General features: G+C 58.3%; 1 protein-coding gene across 1 annotated transcript in view; it reads right to left on the bottom strand.

The window, feature by feature from the left end:
* Positions 1-19,589, bottom strand: part of MYLK (myosin light chain kinase) — a 206,873-nt gene that overhangs the window by 47,493 nt on the left and 139,791 nt on the right. Inside the window, 3 exon segments of the mRNA XM_056127583.1 lie at positions 300-427; positions 1,740-1,790; positions 18,510-18,596. Coding sequence (XP_055983558.1) covers positions 300-427; positions 1,740-1,790; positions 18,510-18,596 — 266 coding nt within the window.

Raw genomic sequence — 19,589 nt, 5'->3', positions numbered from 1 at the left:
CCTCATCTGAGCCAAGTCACTCCAAAGTCCTCCCAGCGGGGGAGGTGAAGGTCCATTCAGGAAGCCGGGGTTCCATTCCCTTCCCCTGGGTCCATTCCACCCGAGGCCTCCAACTGGGCAGGAGCCAGGGGCACGTTCTAGGTTTCCCTTCGTACTTTTCTCTACCAGCAGGTCAGCTGTCGACCAAGCACTTCTTGGAGGCTAAACCTGGGCATCAGGCTTGGGGGGAAACGGCAGGTGGGCGCTGCCTGTGTGACGGAGTGGCCGCCTCCCCATCCCAGGCCGGCCCCGTGACCGACCTGCTTGCGGAACTTCATCCAGGTGCAGGTGATGGGCGGGGTGCCCGCCACCTTCCCGAGCAGCTCCACGGCCTCGCCCGCGCGCACCTTGCGGTCCTCAGGAAACTGGGTGATCTGCGGGGGCATGGCTGGGAGATACAGAGAGGGTGAGTCCGGGAGGCTCTGTTTGCAGGACACGGGATCCATCCGGCCCTGTAGACCCTTCGCTGCGGGGAGCCCTCACGGTTAGAGTGGGCCACCATCACAACTCCTGAATATTCTCTTTGTTGGTTGGTTGTTTATTATTATTATTATCTGGCTGGGGGGCACACTCTGCACTGCTCAGGGCTTTCTCCTGGCTCTGCGCTCAGAGGTACTCCTGGCAGGGCTCAGAGGCCCACACACAGTATCAGGATCAAACCCTGATCGGCTGAGTGCAAGGCAAGAGCCCTACCCATTGCACTATCCCTCTGGCTTCCAAATATTTCGTTCACTCTCCTCTTTACTCTGACTCCTTCCCAAGCAGCCCACATAACGGCATGGCTTATTTGCATCTTTAAGGTTTGAAGGGCAGCTGAGCAATAGCACAGCAGGTAGGGTGTTTGCCTTGCACGCGGCCGACCCGGGGTTCAATTCTTCTGTCCCTCTCAGAGAGCCTGGCAAGCTACCGAGAATATCCTGCCCGCATGGCAGAGCCTGGCAAGCTCCCCGTGGCATATTCGATATGCCCAAAACAGTAACAACAAGTCTCACAATGGAGACGTTACTGGTGCCCACTCGAGCAAATCAATGAACAATGGGAGGACAGTGCTACCATGCTAAGGTTTGCGGGGAGGAAGCTCCTAAGATATGCTCAGGAGATCATGGGGGGGGGAGTGCACCTCTGGTGATATTTGACCACAAGGGCTGGGCAGGTCAATGTTTGGGCCCTGTGCTGTGGTACGATGGCTCAGGTGCCCCAGGGGTTCTGCTCAGTGGTGTGAGGGGCCGTGTAGAGCTGGGGGCAAACTCTGGGCCCCCAAATGTGCCAGCCCTTGGAGCCATCCCCCGGCTTTTCTCCCACTTTGTGAGTTTGCACCCTAATTCCTTACTAATTAAGTGGCACTCTGGTCATGCCGGCTGACAGGCTTGCCTGCCCATATCTTCCCATGGGAAACAGGCCAAAGAGGAAAGGGTCTACATAGCAGAGCATGGCCACCGAGGGGCTCATCTCCACACAGGAACTCAGAGAAGGGACAGGAGGCCTCACTGCCACGCAGAAGCAGGAGAACCAAGTCAGAAACACATGTGAGCAGTGGGAGAGGCTGGGGCCAGGCTGTGACAGGGTCCTGGGGTGCATTCAGCCTGGGTAGGTGGGGAGACAGGAGGTGTGTGTGTGGGGGGGGGCAGGCCCTCAGGATGATCTGCCAAGTGGCTTGTAGTGGGGCAAGGGAGGATCCCCGAGTCACTGTGGCCAATTACCTGCCTTCGAGGGTGTCTTCGGGGCAGGCTTCTTTTTCACAGTTGCGTCACCTGGAACAGAGAAGGTGCAGGTGAGATTCTGTCCCCTCTCTTCCCTCAGGAGCTTCTGACTCCTGGGACGCCTTGCCCAGAGAGAGGCCCCGAGAGTGTATCTCCAGAGATCTCAGTCTCACTCTAACGCTCTCACTGTCGCAGGAATGTCAGTTCTTGGGGGGAAGGGTGTCTCGAGGGGTTCCAGGCGCCTCCACTGATATAAAGACCCCCCACTGTGGCTGGGCTCCCACCGCCTGTTTACATGGTCACCACCCCACACTCATTAGCCATTCTCTCACCCCGTCAGAAAACGCAGGAAGGAAATGATATCAAATAAACCGACTAAACTTGGCTGTTGATGTGGACCCAAGGGTCCCAGGATGAGGACTCTCACCCGGGCCCACTTCACCGAATGGATCAGTGCGTGGATGAAGTCATGAGCAGCCCAACCCTACATTCCTCCTGTCACCCTCTCCAAGGAACTCACTTTTCCAAGAGAAGTGACCCCGACAGACCAGGTGTGAAGCACAAACCCGTTTGCTTGCCCCTGATAATGCAGCAACCGTGGAGGACGAGCTTTGGGATTTTATGCAGGTTCCACACCTGTGTGAGCGGGGAGCATCATGCACAAAGCCTGCATGGGCTGTCCATAGTGCGGGGAGGTAGGACCAGTGAGGCGCTGGCCTTGCACACGGCCAACCGGGCTCGACTCTGCGGCACCCCATATGGCCCCCAGACCAGGCGGGAGTGATCCTTGAACACAGAGCCAGGAGTACGCCTCAAGCACCACTGGGCATGACCACCAACCCCCAACCAAACATTGTCACTCTGACTGCAGTTGCCCCCACTGGGAGACCCCATGGTGCCCTCCCTCGGGCATGGCTGCCCACCAGGCGCTCCCGAGATGCACAGGAGGAAGGCCCGCTACACTTCCTGGCATGGTCTCAGCGCATCACCCCTCCCCTTCCCTACGGAAGCCCTCCCAGTCTGAGGCTGTTGTTTCAAATGCTGTCAAAGAATGTTTTATGGGGAAACTGGAAAAAATGTGAATAAGGCCAATAATAAGATGAGAGAAGTATATCAATGTTAGTTTTGTGTTTTAATCACTAATTGGGGGGTTTCCCAAGCGGGGGGGTCTCAGGAGGCCTAAAGCCCCCCTGCGAGATTCTTGGCCAACTGAAGGTTCAGCATGAGGACCCGCGGGTATGGCTCAGGCGCTGCAGTGCTTGCGAGGTCAGGGTCACCCCAGTGCTGCAGGGAGGCCTCCAGGGCTGGACCCAGTGATGCTCAGGGGACGTGTGGTGTCAGGATGGAGACGGGGTCAGGGGCATGCCAGGGGTGCGCCTTAACCCTCGCACTATCTTTCTGGTCCTCACTAACTTAGTGTTTCCAACCGATTGTCTTTGTACGAAACATTCAGAAGTGTCTGGGTGTAGAGAATACCAGATGTGTATTTGCTTTCAAATCGCTCACAAGAAATAACGGGTGTGTGTGTGTGTGTGTGTGTGTGTGTGTGTGTGTGTGTGTGTTTGTGTAGTAGAGGTGGTGGTGGTGTGTGTGCGGGGAGGGGCTGGGGGGGAGATAGAGGGAAAGGGAGAGAGGAAAAATATGATAAATCACGGTCACGGTCCTCCCGTTGTTCATCGATTTGCTCGAGCGGGCCCAGTAACATCTCCATCGTGAGACTTGTTGTTACTGTGTTTGGCATATTGAATAGGTCACGGGGAGCTTGCTTGAAGAATCTGAGTGATGTGTACAAGAAATCTCCGGACTGTTTCTACAACTTCTCTACAAGTCTGAGATCATTTCCTGTTACAAGTTAAACAGGAAGTGAAGTGAAGTGGTCGGATCCCCAGCTTACACGCATGGCTTGGTCCAGACTCGCGGAAGGTCCCCAATTCACGCTAAGATAAAGCTGACACAGATTCTGGGCCCTGCAGCTTAACTGTTCCAAGGACTGAAACTCACAGTGCGCTAGCTCTGTTCCCCTTTCAGAGCGGATAGTGGCGAGCTTCCAGGGACCCAGATCTCCCATCCAGCTTCCAGTCACTGGTGAACCCCCTAACAAGAAACCCCAACCTCATGACATTCCTACAATAATACGCCCCCATAAAAGGGGCCCACAGACAACCCCAGAGAGAGATTCCCTCTTTGGCACTCTGACAGAGCACCCTTTGATAAACACGCTTGGCTCTTGCATAAGGGGCATTTCTGTCCCCTGCATTCATGCCTGCAGGGTCCCGGCTGGAGGCACCCCACTCCATTGAGGAAGGATTGCATCCCCAGACTGTGTGGAGCAGGAAGAGAGAGCCAACAGTGGCACGGTGGGCTGGGGAGCTGCGGAGACATGGGTGAGGGGATCAGGGAATAGACCTGCAAGGAGGAGAGAGCCCCCAGCTTGGGCGTGAGCAGGGTTTGCGAGGAGAAGAAGGGAGACATTCGGAGGCGGCTGGGTGAGCACGGGGCAGGCAGGGGGCGAAGACGTGCAGAACTTAAAGAGAAAGAGTAAAAAGTTCCTCAGTCATGCCTCAATGCCTGCGGCGCCAGACACAGAACACACTGTCCTGTCCTTGTCACAGGGAGTCCTCCCTCCTGGTCAGGGGTGCCTGAGGGCCCCGGGAGAGTGGCCCCACTGCCAAGAGACAAGCTCGGGACCGGATGAAGGCCCACCCATGGGGAAAGCAGCCGCAGAGAAGCCCAAAGGATGAGGGGCAGGGGAGAGTCCTCCGGGGCTTCCTGCTTGGGGACAGATGTGGGGACAGTCACACTGACAGGGTGTGCATTTGCAGGTGAAGAGGAATTTGCCTTCCTTGATGTCAGGCTGCATCTGCCTTGCATGCAACCAGCCCGGCCCAGCCGGGTTTGATTCCTCTGCCCTTCTCGGAGAGCCCGGCAAGCTACCGAGAGTATCTTGCCTGCATGGCAAAGCCTGGCAAGCTACCCAGGACGTATTTGGTATGCCAAACACAGCAACAACAAGTTCAAAATGGAGACGTTACAGGGCCCGCTCGAGCAAATCGATGAACAATGGGAGGACAGTGCTGCAGTGCTGGATGTCAGGCTAGGAGCTCAACAGAACTCCAGAGAAAGCCTGAGTGGACGGAAGTGAACAGTTTCCAGTCACATTGACGGCGACAGCGGGAGCGAAGGAGGGGACTGTTTTCTGGGGAGACACAAGTGGCAAAAGATGCGAAGGGGGGTCAGATTCCAGAGGACACCACAGGGTTGCTGGGGAAAGGGTCGGGCTATGCCAGGACCCCACACGTAGGGGAAGACGGTCTCCTCACAGACAGGACAGTCTCCAGGAAGGAATCAGTGGTTACATCAGGGTCCCTGGGAGGGGGTCGAGAGCGCTGGTGCTTTGCATGTGGCTGACCTGGCACCCCATGTGGTTCCCCGAGTCTGCCAGGACTGACCCCTGAGTGCAGAGCCAGGAGAAAGCCCTACGCACCGCCAGGCGAGGCCCCCAAATACAAATAGAACGCAATTCTGGAGGAGGTGGGAGGCGGGATCCCGCCCTGCGGGCCCGAGCTGCATCGCACTCTCTAGCCCTGGTGCTGGACTGCCGGCCCAGGGCCAGGAATGCTAGTGGGCTCCTGAACTTTCTGGGCATTGCTGGAGCCCCCCAGAATCCTGGAGAAAAAAGAAGCAAGGTGACAGGAAAGACAGAGCAGGCCAAGGTCTCTCGCAAGGGCTGTGGAGGGGAAAGCCCACAGATGCAAGACAGGGAGCTCCCAGGATGGACCCTGGGTAGGTGTGGACACTGAGAGTGAGTGGGCGTGACAGCCCCAGGGCCTTCTCCATCAGTGCCAGTAAGAGGGGCGTGTGGCCTCTCCAGGTCTGACCTGGGACGGGAAAGTGATGCGGGCAGAGAGAGGGGCTGTATGTGTGTGAGAGTGTGTGTGTGTGTGTGTGTGTGTGTGCGTATGGGTTTGGAGACATGTGTGTGTGTTGTGTGTGTGCAATGGAGTGGGGAGGTGCTGTGTGTGTGCATGTGAATGGGTTTGGGGATATATGTGTGTGTGATGGGGATATGTGTGTGTCTGATGTGGTGGGGGTGCTGTGTGTGTGTATAGATGGGTTTGGGGATGTGTGTGCATGTGGATGAGAGGTGCTGTGTGCGTGTGCGTGTATATGCATGGGTTTGAGGATTTGTATGTGTGTGTTGGATGAGGGGTGCTCTGTGTGTGTGCCTGTGTAAGGGTTTGGGGATGTGTTGTGTGTGTGTGTGTGTGTGATGGGGTGGGGGTGCTGTGTGTGTGCATATGTGTGTGTATAAGGATTTGGGGATGTGTGTATGTGAGTGACGGGGGTGGGGGTGCTGCTGCAAGCTGAGCTGTGCCCTCCAAGCCCACGGGGAGCCCAGAGCCTGACCCTCAGAGGGAACCGTCCCAAGGTGATTAAGTTAAATGAGGCTGTGAGGACAGCAATGAGGAAACTGTGGCACAGAGGGAAGGTCCGGGAGACATAGCCAGCAGAGTGGAGCGGCCGGAGGGCGGCCCTTCAGCCTGGGCATCTGGGCCCCAGGACGGAGCGAGTCTGCTTCTGTCGTGACTGAGCCCGGGAACTCACACCTGCAAGGCAGATGCTCTCCCGCTGCGCCATGGCCCTTGCCCAGCATGCTTCTGTCGGTGAAACCGCCCCATGTTGGCTGAGGATGGAGGTGGGGCCAGGAGGGAGGCAGGTGGGCTCGGAGTCCACGGGAGGAACAGTGGCCAGCTCAGCCCCGTGCTGCGAGACTCCTGCAGCTGCCGGGGGGCCTGCACAGCTGTGAGGAGAGCCGGGACCACCCCTCAGCTGCCAGGAAAGGGAATGTGGCCCAAGGCTCCGTGGGCGCCTGCAAGTGTGGCCTGGCTGCCGAGTGGCTGAGGATTCGGTCTGGCTCCTACGCACGGGAGCGATTCTCAGTGCGAACCAGCCACGTTCTGCATCCTAGTCCATACGTACTTCACGGGCATCTGCTGAAACCCGCTGACTGTCTCCTGGGCTTACACAGCAGTCACCTGACTCCAACCTGAGGCCTCACAGAGAGCTGGGCATGGACACTGAGCTTCTTTCTTGGGGGTGGGGGGAGTCACACCAGCCACTACTCCTGGCTGGTGCTCAGGGGTTACTCCTGGCATTTCTCAGAGCACCAGGTGGAGTCCGGAACTTCCTGCATGCAAAGCCTGTGCTCCACCCACTGGCCTCTTCCTAGCCTCCCTACTGGAACTCCAGTCATGCTGTCGCTCTTTTCCTCGCCTGATTCTTCTACAACCAAACACAAGCACGTGGCTTTGGCTTCATGAAGGAGAAGATGGCTTCGTCTAGACCTCAGGTGGCTGCCAGCCTCACAGACCCAGAGGCGGCCAGGGTCTGGGCCTGGGATGCCTTCTTCCTGGTGCCTCCCGACTATGTCCACGGAGCCGGGTCTTCTGACCCCTTCTTCTGCCTTTTGCTGAAGCGCTGAGGATTCGGTCTGGCTCCTAAGCAGAGGGCATACCTAGGCTCAGGGGCCAGACTTGCGTCCGAGATCGCCCTGACCCATGAAGCTTTAGAGCATATCAAAGCAACTGGAGGGGCTGGAGAGACAGTGCAGGGGAAAGGGACCTGCCCTGCCACGGCACCATCTTCGGTCCTTTGAGCCCTTCCAGGAGTGACCCCTGAGCCCAGAGGCAAGAGTAAGCCCTGAGCACTGCTGGGAGTGGACTAACCTCCGACGCCCCCAGCAAAGAACACTGTGGGAGGGGGGCTCAGTGGTCAGAGCAACTTCCCTGTGCACCTAAGGCAGAGTTTGGTCTCTGGCGCTGCTGCATGAGTCAAGAGGAACCAGAGCGGCTCTGGGGCTCATGGTCCCGGCAAACAAGCCGTTTCCGTTTCCAGGCACATGCCAGCACAGCAAAGAGAGGACATGCCCGGCTGAGAGCCTGAACACAGAGCGGAGAGCAGCTGTGTGGGTACCACCCCAGGGCGCCAACCCCACCATCCGGACACAGGATGGCGCTGGCTCCATAGCTAAGAGTGCGACCCTGGGGAAGACCTGTGCAATGGGCAGCCAGGGGCACGGCAGGTTGGGCTGGACCACCTGCTACACGCGCGAGTCCCAGGGTGCCGCACTCGGCACCACAGGATCCCCAGAGCACTGCTGGGTCTCGCCTCGGAAGCAGGAGGAGGAGGTGCCCGGAGTGCACAGGGTGAGGATTTGAGCTCTGCACCTGTGTGTGAGGCCTGGGGGCCCCTAGTCAAGCAAGGGGAGTGCTGGGGCCCTCATCACAGCATCAAGGCAGGGCGGAGGGCACGGGGGAGGCGGGAAACTGGCCACTCACAGAGCCCTCTGCCATCTCCCTGAGGGCGCCCTGCTTCCCTCCCCTTAGGAGACGGCAGCGGGGCCATCGGTCCTCCACGCCCCCCGGTCCTCCCGCTGCCTCTGCAGCTCCGAGCTGCCCAGTGCGGCCCTTGGTGAGCCTGAGGTGTTCCTGGCCCCGACCAAACTCTCCCTCCTTGACCTGCTGACTGGTGTCCTCCTCCCTGGATGCAGCCTTCACGGTGACGTCCCACGCCCAGCTCCTTTCCCAGCACCCAAACTTTAGCTCCAGCAGGCACCATCAGGGGAAGGGCCTGTGCAAACCTCCCGGCGGTGGGCCGAGGGTCAGGTCCCAGCACAAGCTCAGGCCTCCCTGTGAGCCTTGGCCCAAGGCATCTCACTTCTTGTGGCACAGCACGACACCACCAACTCTCAAATGTCCCAGGCTGGCTCTCCAAGTTTCCCTTTTTGGGGTGTGTGTGGGGGGGGTGGGGGGGTGGGGGCTTGGACCACTCAGCAGTGCTCAGGTGCTACTCCCAACTCTGTGCTCAGGAGTGCCCTCTGGGGCACTCAGGAACCACACCCAGTTCCAGGGATTAACAGGGGGCTCGCCACGCACAAGGCAAATGTCTTAGCCTCTGTACCATCTCTTTGCCCGCCCCCACGCCCCCAGTTTCCCCTTTGGCCCGTCTCTGCTGCCCTCCTTTCCTCTGGAGCCCAGACTGACCTCCTGGGCTCACCTTCCGACCCCCCACCAGGCTGCCCTCTGCCCCAAGTCTGCTGTGACCCACCCCAAATTGAGGCTCGTCTGTCCAAACTGCCTGTCCTTGTTCCCACCTTGTCCAGCCACTGTTGGTTTGTCTGTCCCATTGGTGGTAGGGGACAGAGACCGCCACTACCCTTCCCAGCACCCCACCTTGTCCTTATTTAGTTATTCTGGGAACCACACCTGGCGATGCTCAGGGGTTACTCCTGGCTCTGCAGATGGGGTTTCCTGAGCACTCCCCTGGAGGTCTTATAACCCCAACTCCTAATACCTCAAAGGCCCTTGGATAAGCAGGAGAGATCGTGGAGGAAGGAGTGGATGGAACAGGGTCAGCGCAAGCTCCTCTCTCTCTGCTCTGGGTCCATGCGGCCAAAATGCTCCTTCTGCATCTCAGGCCCCCTGCCCCGTCTCCACCTGTGGGTGTCTGCCCTGCCCTGTTCCTGCTCCCTCCAGGGCCCACCCTGCCCCACCGGCTCTCCATGCTCAGCCTCTGTGATTCCCAAAACCGAGTGTGGGCTCTGGCCACTCAGGAAACCTCCTGCCACTAGAGCCCGCTGGGCGTGTCCCCCACGCCTGGTGCCTTCACCCCACACCCAGGGCTCTTCACACCCTCGGTCCCGATTCTGCCTTCAGCCCTTTGGGAGTCCTTCTTTTTGGGTGCTGGGAGGGGGCGCTGCACCTTCCCCGTCACTCTTAAGGTTTATTCCTGGCTCCGTGCTCAGGGGTCACTCCTAGTGGTGCTCATATGCCACGCTGAGGACAAAAGCTGGCTGACCACACCGTCTCTCTGGCCCCTCCTTCCCGACAGTCTTCGGACAGGCCTTGCCCTGCATTCCCCCCCTCCCCCCCCGCGGTGAGAGGGTCCCACGCCCCTTTGAGGGGCTCTCCCTGTGCAAGCATTGCAATGCACACCTTTGGGCCGGACATCCCCCGGGGATTACCCACACCCCACCCCTATGCGAATAACATGTAAGAAGCCCCCAGAGGGAACGGGATCTGTGTCCCGTGTGCCTAGGCCCTAGATAAGCAGGACAACGCTCCTGGAGGAAGCAGCGGACCCCGAGACTGTTAACCGGCAACTCCCCAGGACACCCCGGCCCACCCCAGGGCCCTGCTGCCGACTGGGGCCCCTGGGGTCTGATCTTTGCACGACTCTTCATGAAGGGCTCAGGCACTGCCTGGGTCCAAAGTGTGACACTTGCCGCTCGAGACAGAGGTGTCCAGAGCGCATCGCAGCCCCATAGATACATGCTTGGAAGCCTCCAGAACAGCAGCTGGGGCCCTGTCCTTTGCTTCTGCCCCAGGCTGCCCAAGCCTTCTGGGAGAGAGGAGACCGTTCCAAGGAGAGCGTTGTACTGAGTTTGCAGGCAGGTCTCACAGAGATATCGGAAAGCAAAGGAAAATGAGGCGGTGGCACCAGCCGCCTTGGGTCCTTGAAGGTCCCTTGGATCTCTGACTCTCTGGGGACATTTCCCTTTTGAGGGAGTTAACTGAAAATAGCCACTGACACCTTGAGAGTCCCCCAATCAGTCCACGCTGTGTTCTCTGCCAGAGACCAGCGCTGGCTGTGCCTTGCCTGGGGACAGCAGGAGGTGGGACCACTCCCCCACAGGCAGCCACGGGGACCTGGGTCTTCACAGCCTGAGCCCCACCTGCAGACTCTGGGGAGAAATGTTAATTCCCCAGAGTTAACACAGCCCAGCCGCAAAGGCTGTCCCAGAGGGATGCACCCTGCCCTAGGCCCCAGGACACAGCATGGGCTGTCTGGGGAGGCACCCAAGGTGGCAACGTAGAGCTGGGGGAGGGGCTGGAAGGAGCAGTCCACGCATGGGAGTTGAAGGGTCCCACGCGCACTGGGGGGCTCGGACATCTCCCCCACAGGCCAGGCTCGGGTGGTCGGGCCGCGAGGTGGCCCCGCGTTCAGCGGCATTCACTGCAAGTTTCCTTCCAAGGAGCCCCATACTCCCCGCCCCAGCCACAGGCTCCCCCTCCCCAGAGGCTCATCCTCGCCCCCGGGCTCTCCTTCCGGCCCCCAAATCCCAGCAGGATGGGCCTGCCCCTGGCTGAGAGAATCCTGTTCTTCTCTATTCGGGGGGCAGCACACCTGCCGTGATCCCGGGGTCTCCAGGCTCCCTGCTCAGACTTGTGGGGGACCATGTGTGTAGGGGCTGATCCCAGGCGTCTCCCTGGAGAGACATCTGAAGCACATTTCACCTGGGGCAAACTCTTTGGGAAGGGAGACAATGCTTTTGAGCACCCAAAGGTGCTCTTAGGGGTCCGGAGAGATACTACAAGGGGTTCAGGCTCTCGCCTTGTATGTGGCCAATCCCACTTCCATTCCTGGGGCACCCGTGTACGACCCCCGAGCACTGCCAAGAGTGAGCTCTGAGCACAGAGCCAGGAGTGGGCCTGAACACAGCCAGGTGTGAGCCCTCCAAACAAAAACAAAACGAAGGTGCTTCCCACTGGACCTGGTCTCGGTTAACGAGGCCAATTTTCTAAAGACATCACGACCTAGGACGGCCCCCCAGGTGGCTGAGCCAAAGTCTGTCTGTTGCCCAGGAAGGGCAGGGCACGAAGACCATGGCATGCCCCGGGTTCCCCCCAAGCCCTGTCAAGGCGCAGTGCGGCTAGGCTCCTTACAGCAGCGTGTTCAGCATTTCCCTGACCCGTTCCCCTTCCGTCGTAGGGGCTGGCACCCCGGCCTGGGGCTGTAGCCCCTCACTGGCATGATTTTCACTCCCAGCCCCTTGGAATACTGGTGACCCCAGCTGCGAAATGCTGCCTATGAGCATAGGACCTAGTGAGTAGACTTGTAAGGGGCACCTTACCCCGTTCCTCCCGGCCAGGCGCCAGGCCAGCTGCCTGTCCTGGTTCTCAGGGGCCCATCAAAGGCTCCTCCTTCCCACAGGTGGGTGGCTCTGCGGGCTGGCAGGAAGAACCCTGGGCCTGTTCTCACACAGACTCTGTTTCCCAACCCCAAGTCTAAGCCCGCCAAGTCCCTCCCTCCCATGGAACTTCACCCAGACACCCCTCACTTAGAACCTGAAGCACTGGGTGCTAGGTGGCTGTTACCCCAGCATCTGCTCTGCATGTCCGACACCAGCTGGGCACTTTGGCCACTTCCCAGAGTAGCTTCCTTCTCCTTACGTCGGGGCTGGACACGGCTGGGTCAGGCACATGCGTGTGAGGGGTGGGCCTAAGGGAAAGGGCTTTGGCCAAGCCATGGGATCCCGAGTGCTCACCAGAGACCAGAAGCCCCTTTCTAGAGCCGGGGGATGCCGCCTCCCTCCCAGCCTCTCTGCTGGGCCAGAGAGGTAACACAGCAGGTAGGGCACTTGCCTTGCACACTGCTGCTGCCACCGCCAACCTGGCTGACCTGGGTTCAATCCCGGGCATCCCATCTGGTCCCCAAAGCACCACCAGGAATGATTCCTGAGCGCACAGCTAGTAGTAACCCCTGAGCATTGCCGGGTGTGACCCAAAACCAACCAAGCAACCCAAATCCAGCAAGACACAGATCAAAACCTCTCTGCTCAGAGGAGTTCCAGAAGCTTCTCCTGGGTCCATGCATATCTATTCTTTTGTCAAAAGCAGGAGAACTGCTTTGGGCCAGAGGGCTGGATGACGTGCTGCAGAGGTGCCGACTTTCATGCCCAAGAGGAGAAGGGAAAGAAGCCATTAGGGGCACGGGGAGAGTTGGCAACAGTACAACACAGGCCGTGGGTTTGAGACTGTGTCGGCCCGCAGGCGCCTGTGAGTCTGCCCGGAGGAGATATACACTGAGGCATTTGGACAGTCAGGTATATGATTCTACTAAATTAAACCTAGGGGTGTGTGCGTGTGTGTGTGTGTGTGTGTGTGTGATGAATGGTGACTGTACATATAACAGGCAACATATTACACATAGTCATGCATAAGAACATAGAAAATACATTCCATAGTACATACCCATGAGAATACAGTGAAACACAGAAGCGAGAATATGATAATAGTGAATTTAAATACGAACATGCACTGCACTGCACTGTCCTCCTGTAGTTCATGGATTCGCTTGAGTGGGCACCAGTAACATCTCCACTGTGAGACTTGTTGTTACTGTGTATGGCATATCGAATACATCATGGGTAGCTGGGCAAGAAACTCTCGGTAGCTTGCTGGGCTCTCCGAGAGGGACAGAGGAATCAAACCCCGGTCAGCTGGGTCAGCTGCGTGCAAGGCAAACGCCCTACCCACTATGCTATCGCTCCAGCATAAATATATGCACAGAGAATCATGGAACAAAATGTAAATAATCGGTGACTTTAACTACACATGAGGGTTTCTTTTCTTTTCTCCGTTTCTTCTGGTTCATCCCAGTGATGCTCAGGCCTTGTTCCTACCTCTGTACTCATCGATCCCTCCAGGATGGAGCCTGGGGGAACCACACAAGTGCTGGGGGTCAAACCGAAGTGGCCACACGCAGGGCGAGCGCCCGACCCGTGGTGCTGTCTCTCTGGCTCAGAAGGCTGTTTGGGTTTTCTTTTTGTTTTGGGGTCACCCCTGGTGACGTTCAGGGGTGACTCCTGGTTCTGCTCTCAGAAATCACTCCTGCTGGTACGTAGGGGACCATATGGGATGCCGGGAATTGAATCTGGGTCAGCTGCAAGCAAGGCAAAGGCTCTACCCACTGCCCTGTGTCTTCTGCCCCTCTGTTTTATTCTAATTTTAAAAAATTTAAAAATTTAAAATTTTAACGTCATCTAGGCAAGGTGGTTTCACCAGCACCCATGTTTATGGGTTTAAGGTACACAGTTACTGTACCTTCATCTCCACCTCTGAGGGCTTCTTACGCTTTGAAACTTCCCCACAAATCTCAAACGTGGTGAAAATCAAGGTCTAAAGTTGAGGTGCAGGCGCAGGCGCCCTGTCAGGCCTCAGCCTGTGGGGCACGTGCCCACCTCACCCTTACACTGAGCCCTACGGTCACTCAGACCTCTTTCCCGGGGCCACCGCACAAGCCTGTGGGCTGACACCCGCTGCCTGAGACCTAGAGGCGTGGGGGCTGCAGGCCTGCGGGTGGGTGCCACACAGCCCTCTTCCAGACAGACAGAGAGCCCCCTGGAAGGCTCTCTGCCCCGCTGGAACCTGGGGACGCTTTCCGTGGCTCTGGAGAGGGCGACTGACCCTCGCGATGTGTCTGGGTCTGGTGATGAACGCTGCTATTAGGAGGGGCCTCCTAACCTGCGTCCACCGCTCAATTCTCATGCCGTTTTCAGCAACCCTGGTCCCGTTTTACTAAGCTTCATATAATGGCCGCACCTGAATTTTCTTATAGATAAAAAAAAAATCTGGCATAAAATCTGTGACAACTGGGGTTGGAAGGACAGGACAGAGGGAAGGGCATTTGACATGCGTGTGGCTGACCTGGGTTCGATTCTGGCATCCCATGTGATCCCCTGAGCACCGCCAAGAGTCATCCCTGAGCACAGAGCCAGGAGTAACCCCTGAGTACTGCCTGGGGTGGCTCAAAAACAAACAGACAAAACTCCAGACAAGCTTGTGACGACGAAGACGCATTGAGTGCGGTAATCACTCCTGCCTTGGTGGGTCTCTCCGCCAGTCCCAGGGACATTATCATTCCCCTGGAGCCCACCCCCTGGGGGTCAGTCTCCCTCGTCCTGCCTCCAAGCCCGACCCCCTCCCCCCTCCCCCTGGTGCTCAAGAGCAGGCCGGCCCGCTGCTGTGCTTTCTGGGTTCCCCGCCTGCCCCTCAGGCTGGGGGGGTGGGTGTGGACTTGGCTCTCCCACCTGCTGGAAGCAGAGGCGCTGCCCGGGAGAGTGTGGACAGAGCTGTCCACACTCACACCGACAGCTAACCCATGGGACCACGACCAGCGGGCAGCCAGCCTCCCCCAGCGAAGCAGCCTCTGCAGCTCAGGGCGCCCAAGGCCCAAGAGAAGGGGCTCAGGCAGAGGACTGCAGCACCAGCCTGGGCCACCAGCAGCGAAGGTGCGGTTTCAGGGGAAGGAGGTATAGCCCATTAGTGACGACGCATGCCCGCACGCACACACACACAGCACACAGAGAGCATATACACACCATACCACATAACACACACACCACACACCACACACAGTACACACAACACGCAGCACACACACAGAGCACATACACACAGAGCACACACACAGAGCATACACACACCAGGCCACACACACATACCACACACACACACCACACGCAACCACACACACCCACACAGAGCACATACACACAGAGTACACACAGAGCACACATGCACATATGCGTGCACACACACACACTCACACACACGGAACACACACACAAACGCACACATGCACACACTCACACACAAGCACATGCACATTTGCACACACATGCACACGTGCACACACATACTCATATGCACACATGCGCACACACACCCATAAGCACGTGTGCGCGCGCACACACACACACACACACACACACACACACACACACGGAGCGCATGGGCCTCTGGGTTCTTTCACGGATCAGAGAGGGCCGGATGGCAGCAGAAGTGCAGAGAGAAAGTCAGGGTGTTTGGGTTTTGCGGCTTCTGCTGACGGACATGCCGGAAAGCCACGGGGGCCGCACTCGGGGCGGCCACAGGACTCGGGGCAGATGCTCCTGCTGGGGAAAGTGTTCAGGAAGCCTTGCGTGTGCGAGGCCCTGGGTTTGATCCCTGCTATGGCAAGTGAAACAGAAGCTCAGGAAATGGGGCCCGAGTGACAGGACAGCAGGCAGGGTGCTTGCGTTACAAGTGTCGACTCGGGTTTGATCTCAGCACCGCCTAGGGTCCCACAAACAATGCCAGGAATGATCCCTGAGCGCAGAGACAGAATTCATCCCAGAGCCAAGGAGTGAGCCTACACAAACACCACCCCCACCCCCAGCCCGAACAAAAGCAAGAGGGGACCAGGCACACAAACCTGAGAGAAAGCCCCTCCATGTCCACTCTGGCAGCTGCCTTCTCGGGAGCCCTGTTAAGGACGCCCGAGGTCCTAAGCACTGGGCACCCTCCAGCTTGTGGTCACACCGAGCAATCCGGCACCCAGTGACCACTCCTGACAATGGGGCTATACTTCCCTGTCGCGTGGAACCCCAACACAGTGGCTCTCTGCTCAGAGCAAGCTGCCGGGCTTCTCCTTAGCCCACCAGAGGTTGGGTCGGCACATGAGCAGAGTGGGTGAGCCTGTGTCTCGGCCAGTCCCGCCCCTCTTCCCGGAGAGCAGGGGGCCCGGAGTCTGGCATCTGGACTCCCCCCGCAGAGCATCTTGCTCCTTCCCTGAGAAGTGTGTGTGGGGGGTACAAAGCTCTGAGGACCTGGTCAGAAGGAATCCCCAAGGTGAATCCACACTCTAATGTTTACCGGGGGCTATTTCTGACTCTGAGCACCAGGGTTGCCACTAGTGGTGCTCAGGGGACCCTGCGGTGTTGGGGATCACGTGCCCCAGCCCATTGACCTGGCTCTCTAGGTGGTTCCACACTTAGCAGAGGCTGGCAGGGCGACCCCTGATGTCCAAGGCTTCCGGCTCTGGGGCTGCCCACGCAGACCTGGGGCTGCAGGGCCTTTAAGCCAGAGAGGGACAACTCTAGGGGCTGTGAGGGAACCCCACCAGGTGCTGTGCTAGCCCACTGTCTCCCTCTCTGTCCTCTGCCCACCTGACGCCCCCAGCCTGGCTGGGATGCAGGGACCAGAGCTTGAGTGGCCGGGGTCCTCACAGCACAGCTCCGGGAGGTGGCCAGCCAGGCCAGGCCCCAGCTCTCAGCCACCACATCTCCTCGAGGACCCCACAGTTTCTTCTGAAAACAGAGGGGGGACCCCGCAACCTTTTAGGAAAGTAATAGTCTTGATCTGTTCTTAGTCGGCCTTTCTTCAAATTATTTAGGTAATACCAACGACATAGGAGATGTCCTCCATGCTCGGCCGGGAGCCCTGAGACATGACCACCCCTCTCTGACTGACATCCTCAGGGCTGGGCATGCCAGGTGGGCGGCTGCTAGGGGGCATCACTCAGATGATCAAGCGGAAGAGAGGAGAGCCAGAGCCACAAAGTCCGCCTTGGAGCGGGAAGCAGTCTTGGAATCAATCCGCTAAATTCTTTTCTTCAAACGGGTCATGCTCGTTGTGGTCTTTCTGAATAGAGGAAAGTGCTTGGGGATGTCAAAATCTATACCTTCTGTTAAAATCGGGGGGCTGGTTCCAAGGATAGTTCTAACAACTTAGAGCAGTAATTAATCAGCAGGGCATGCCAGGGCTGCACTAGGGCACGGCTGCATTAGCACCCCTGGCTACCTGGCCCCTTCTCTGGGACACAATTTCTCTGTCTCCGCATCATTATTATTGTTGCTATTGTTACTTATTTTTTTGTGTGTCACACCCAGCGATGCTCAGGGGTTACTCCTGGCTCTGGACTCAGGAATTACTCCTGGAGTAGCTCGGGGGACCATGTGGGACGCCGGGGACTGAACCCAGGTTGACCATGTGCAAGCAAACGCCCTCCCAACTGGACTATCACTCCGGCCCTTGTTATTGTTATTTTTGAAGAAGAAAGAGGTTAGGTCCTGATCAGTAACACTTGGGAGTTGCTCTTGGCAGTACTCAGGGGACCATGTGGTGCTGGGGGATGGATGGCATATGCATTACCTCCTGTCCTGTCTGCGACTCTGTACCCATTATCTGTGCAAACACACATTCAGGTTAAATTTCACAACTTCGTTGGTATAAAGATGAATATCTTAACATAGAGCACATGCTCTTTGACCTAGAAAAGTTGATTGTTTCTCGCAATCATGTAAGATACTTGGCTAACTTGGGAGAACGTGAGAGCCTCCTGGCCCCCAGGTGCTGTGTCCAGCAGGGAGCGAGAGCCGCTGGATGGGGGGAGTGGGCCGGCTTAGGCAGGCACCTCCCCTCACTCTCCTCTCTCTCACTATCCCGGGTGAGGAGACCCAGGCAAGGCCCTTGGGGACAGCACAGACACCTCACCCCACCTCACATGACACGGGGGTGGGGTGGGGGTGGGGGGAAGCCAGCCAGAGAGGGAGGAGCTGGGTCGCTGGGAGCTGACAGGGACACGGGACAGGCAGGTGGAGCCAGTGGGAGCCAAGAGCGAGCACACAGGTGGCCAGGTGCGCCCACGGGTGACGTGCTCGGGAGGAGAGATGGGGCCAGCCACCTATGGGACATGTGCACACGCGTGGCCGGGGTGACTGGCGTGGCGGAGGGAGATGGGCGGGCTCTGGGGACAGGGGGAGCCCTGACAGGGGAGATCGGAGCCCAGCTCAGAAAGGTTACCCGGGGCATTTGCCTCGCAGCCGGCAGGCCCGGGTTCGATTCCCAGCATCCCATACGGTCCCCAGAGGAGTGCCAGTTGGAGGAATTACTGAGTGCGGAGCCTGGAGTAACCCCTGTTCACCGCCGGGTGTGGTCCCCAAACAAAAACAAAACAAACAAAAAAAGTCCCCTGTAGGGGAGGGAGAGGGGGAGCTGGCACACTTGGTGAGACCAGGATGAAGGGCAGAGGGTGGCATGGAGGGGAGGCCCCATTGCGCTCAGCCACAGGACGTCAAGGGGCTCTGGGGCAGGAGGGTCAGGCAGCGAGGAGCCGTTCAGGGGGAAGTGGGCTCTGTAGTCACGGGGCCGCCAGGCGAGTACTCACCTTCTGTTCCCAGCACTGGAGGAAGAGAGCTCTTGGGCCGCCTGGCCTTCATCTCGGGGGCCTTGGCATTCTCGCTGGCGGGAGCATCTGCAACAGAATGGTCAGGCCATCAGCAGGCGGCCCGGGGAACAGGTGCCGGGGTCTCGCCAACCCATCCTCCTCAGCTGAAATCACAGGCGTCCTCTCCCAGCGGAGCACCAAAGAAGGAGCATGCTTGCTCCCAGGCCTTCTAGGCCAGGTGCAGAGAGCAGGATGGGCCCTGGAAGTGGTGGGCACTTGGCTTCCACTGTGAGAGGGAGGAACAGTGCCCTCCGCTCAGCCCAGCCTCTTCGTTATTGGGTCTGGACTCACTTGGAGAAGGGCCCTGGTTTCCCTGAACCTGAGCTCTGTGGGGAGAGCTCTTATGTAGAGCCAGGTGGGGACAGTGACCTCGGTCTGTCTCTGTCTTTCTCGATCTTTCTTTCTTTCTTTCTTTCTTTCTTTCTTTCTTTCTTTCTTCCTTCCTTCCTTCCCTCCCTCCCTCCCTCCCTCCCTCCCTCCCTCTCTCTTTTCTCCCTTTCTTATTTTTTTGGGTCATACCTGGCACTTACTCAGGCCGTGCTCCCAGCAGTGCTCAGGGGCCATGTGGTGCCGGGGACTGAACCGGGGGCTCCCACAAGCAAAATACGTGTTGCTTCTGCTCTGTGAACTAGTCGGGGGCTCATGGTCTGAGGGGGGTTCGCAAAATTCAGGCATCCACAGGCCTCAGAGCAGACAAAGGGCAGGTGGCTGGCAGGTTTCAGCCTCACACTGAGCCTGGACCCACCGCGGGGGCTTCCGCGACCCTCCCACAACAGACCTGTGCCTCCTTTTAGTCCCTGGGGAGCCAGGAGCACTGAGTAAGGAGCACACGACGCCACAGGCCTCCCCTCCACCCTCCTCTTGCTCCGATCTTGCCGAGGGGGGAGTACCCATTGGGGGCCCCTACCTTCTCAGGGTGGCAGAGAGCAGGGCGCTGGTGGGGGCTGGGGGAGGGGAAGGACTTCAGTCAGTGCCGGGGAGAAGACCAGCATCGGAGGCCTGCGGCGGGTCCCCCTGCCA

This window comes from Sorex fumeus, unplaced genomic scaffold, assembly GCF_029834395.1.
Source record: "Sorex fumeus unplaced genomic scaffold, SorFum_2.1 ptg000063l, whole genome shotgun sequence".
In the NCBI taxonomy this organism is placed as follows: domain Eukaryota; kingdom Metazoa; phylum Chordata; class Mammalia; order Eulipotyphla; family Soricidae; genus Sorex; species Sorex fumeus.
Note: the sequence above shows the minus strand (reverse complement) of the source record. Positions and strands in the feature narration are given on the sequence as shown.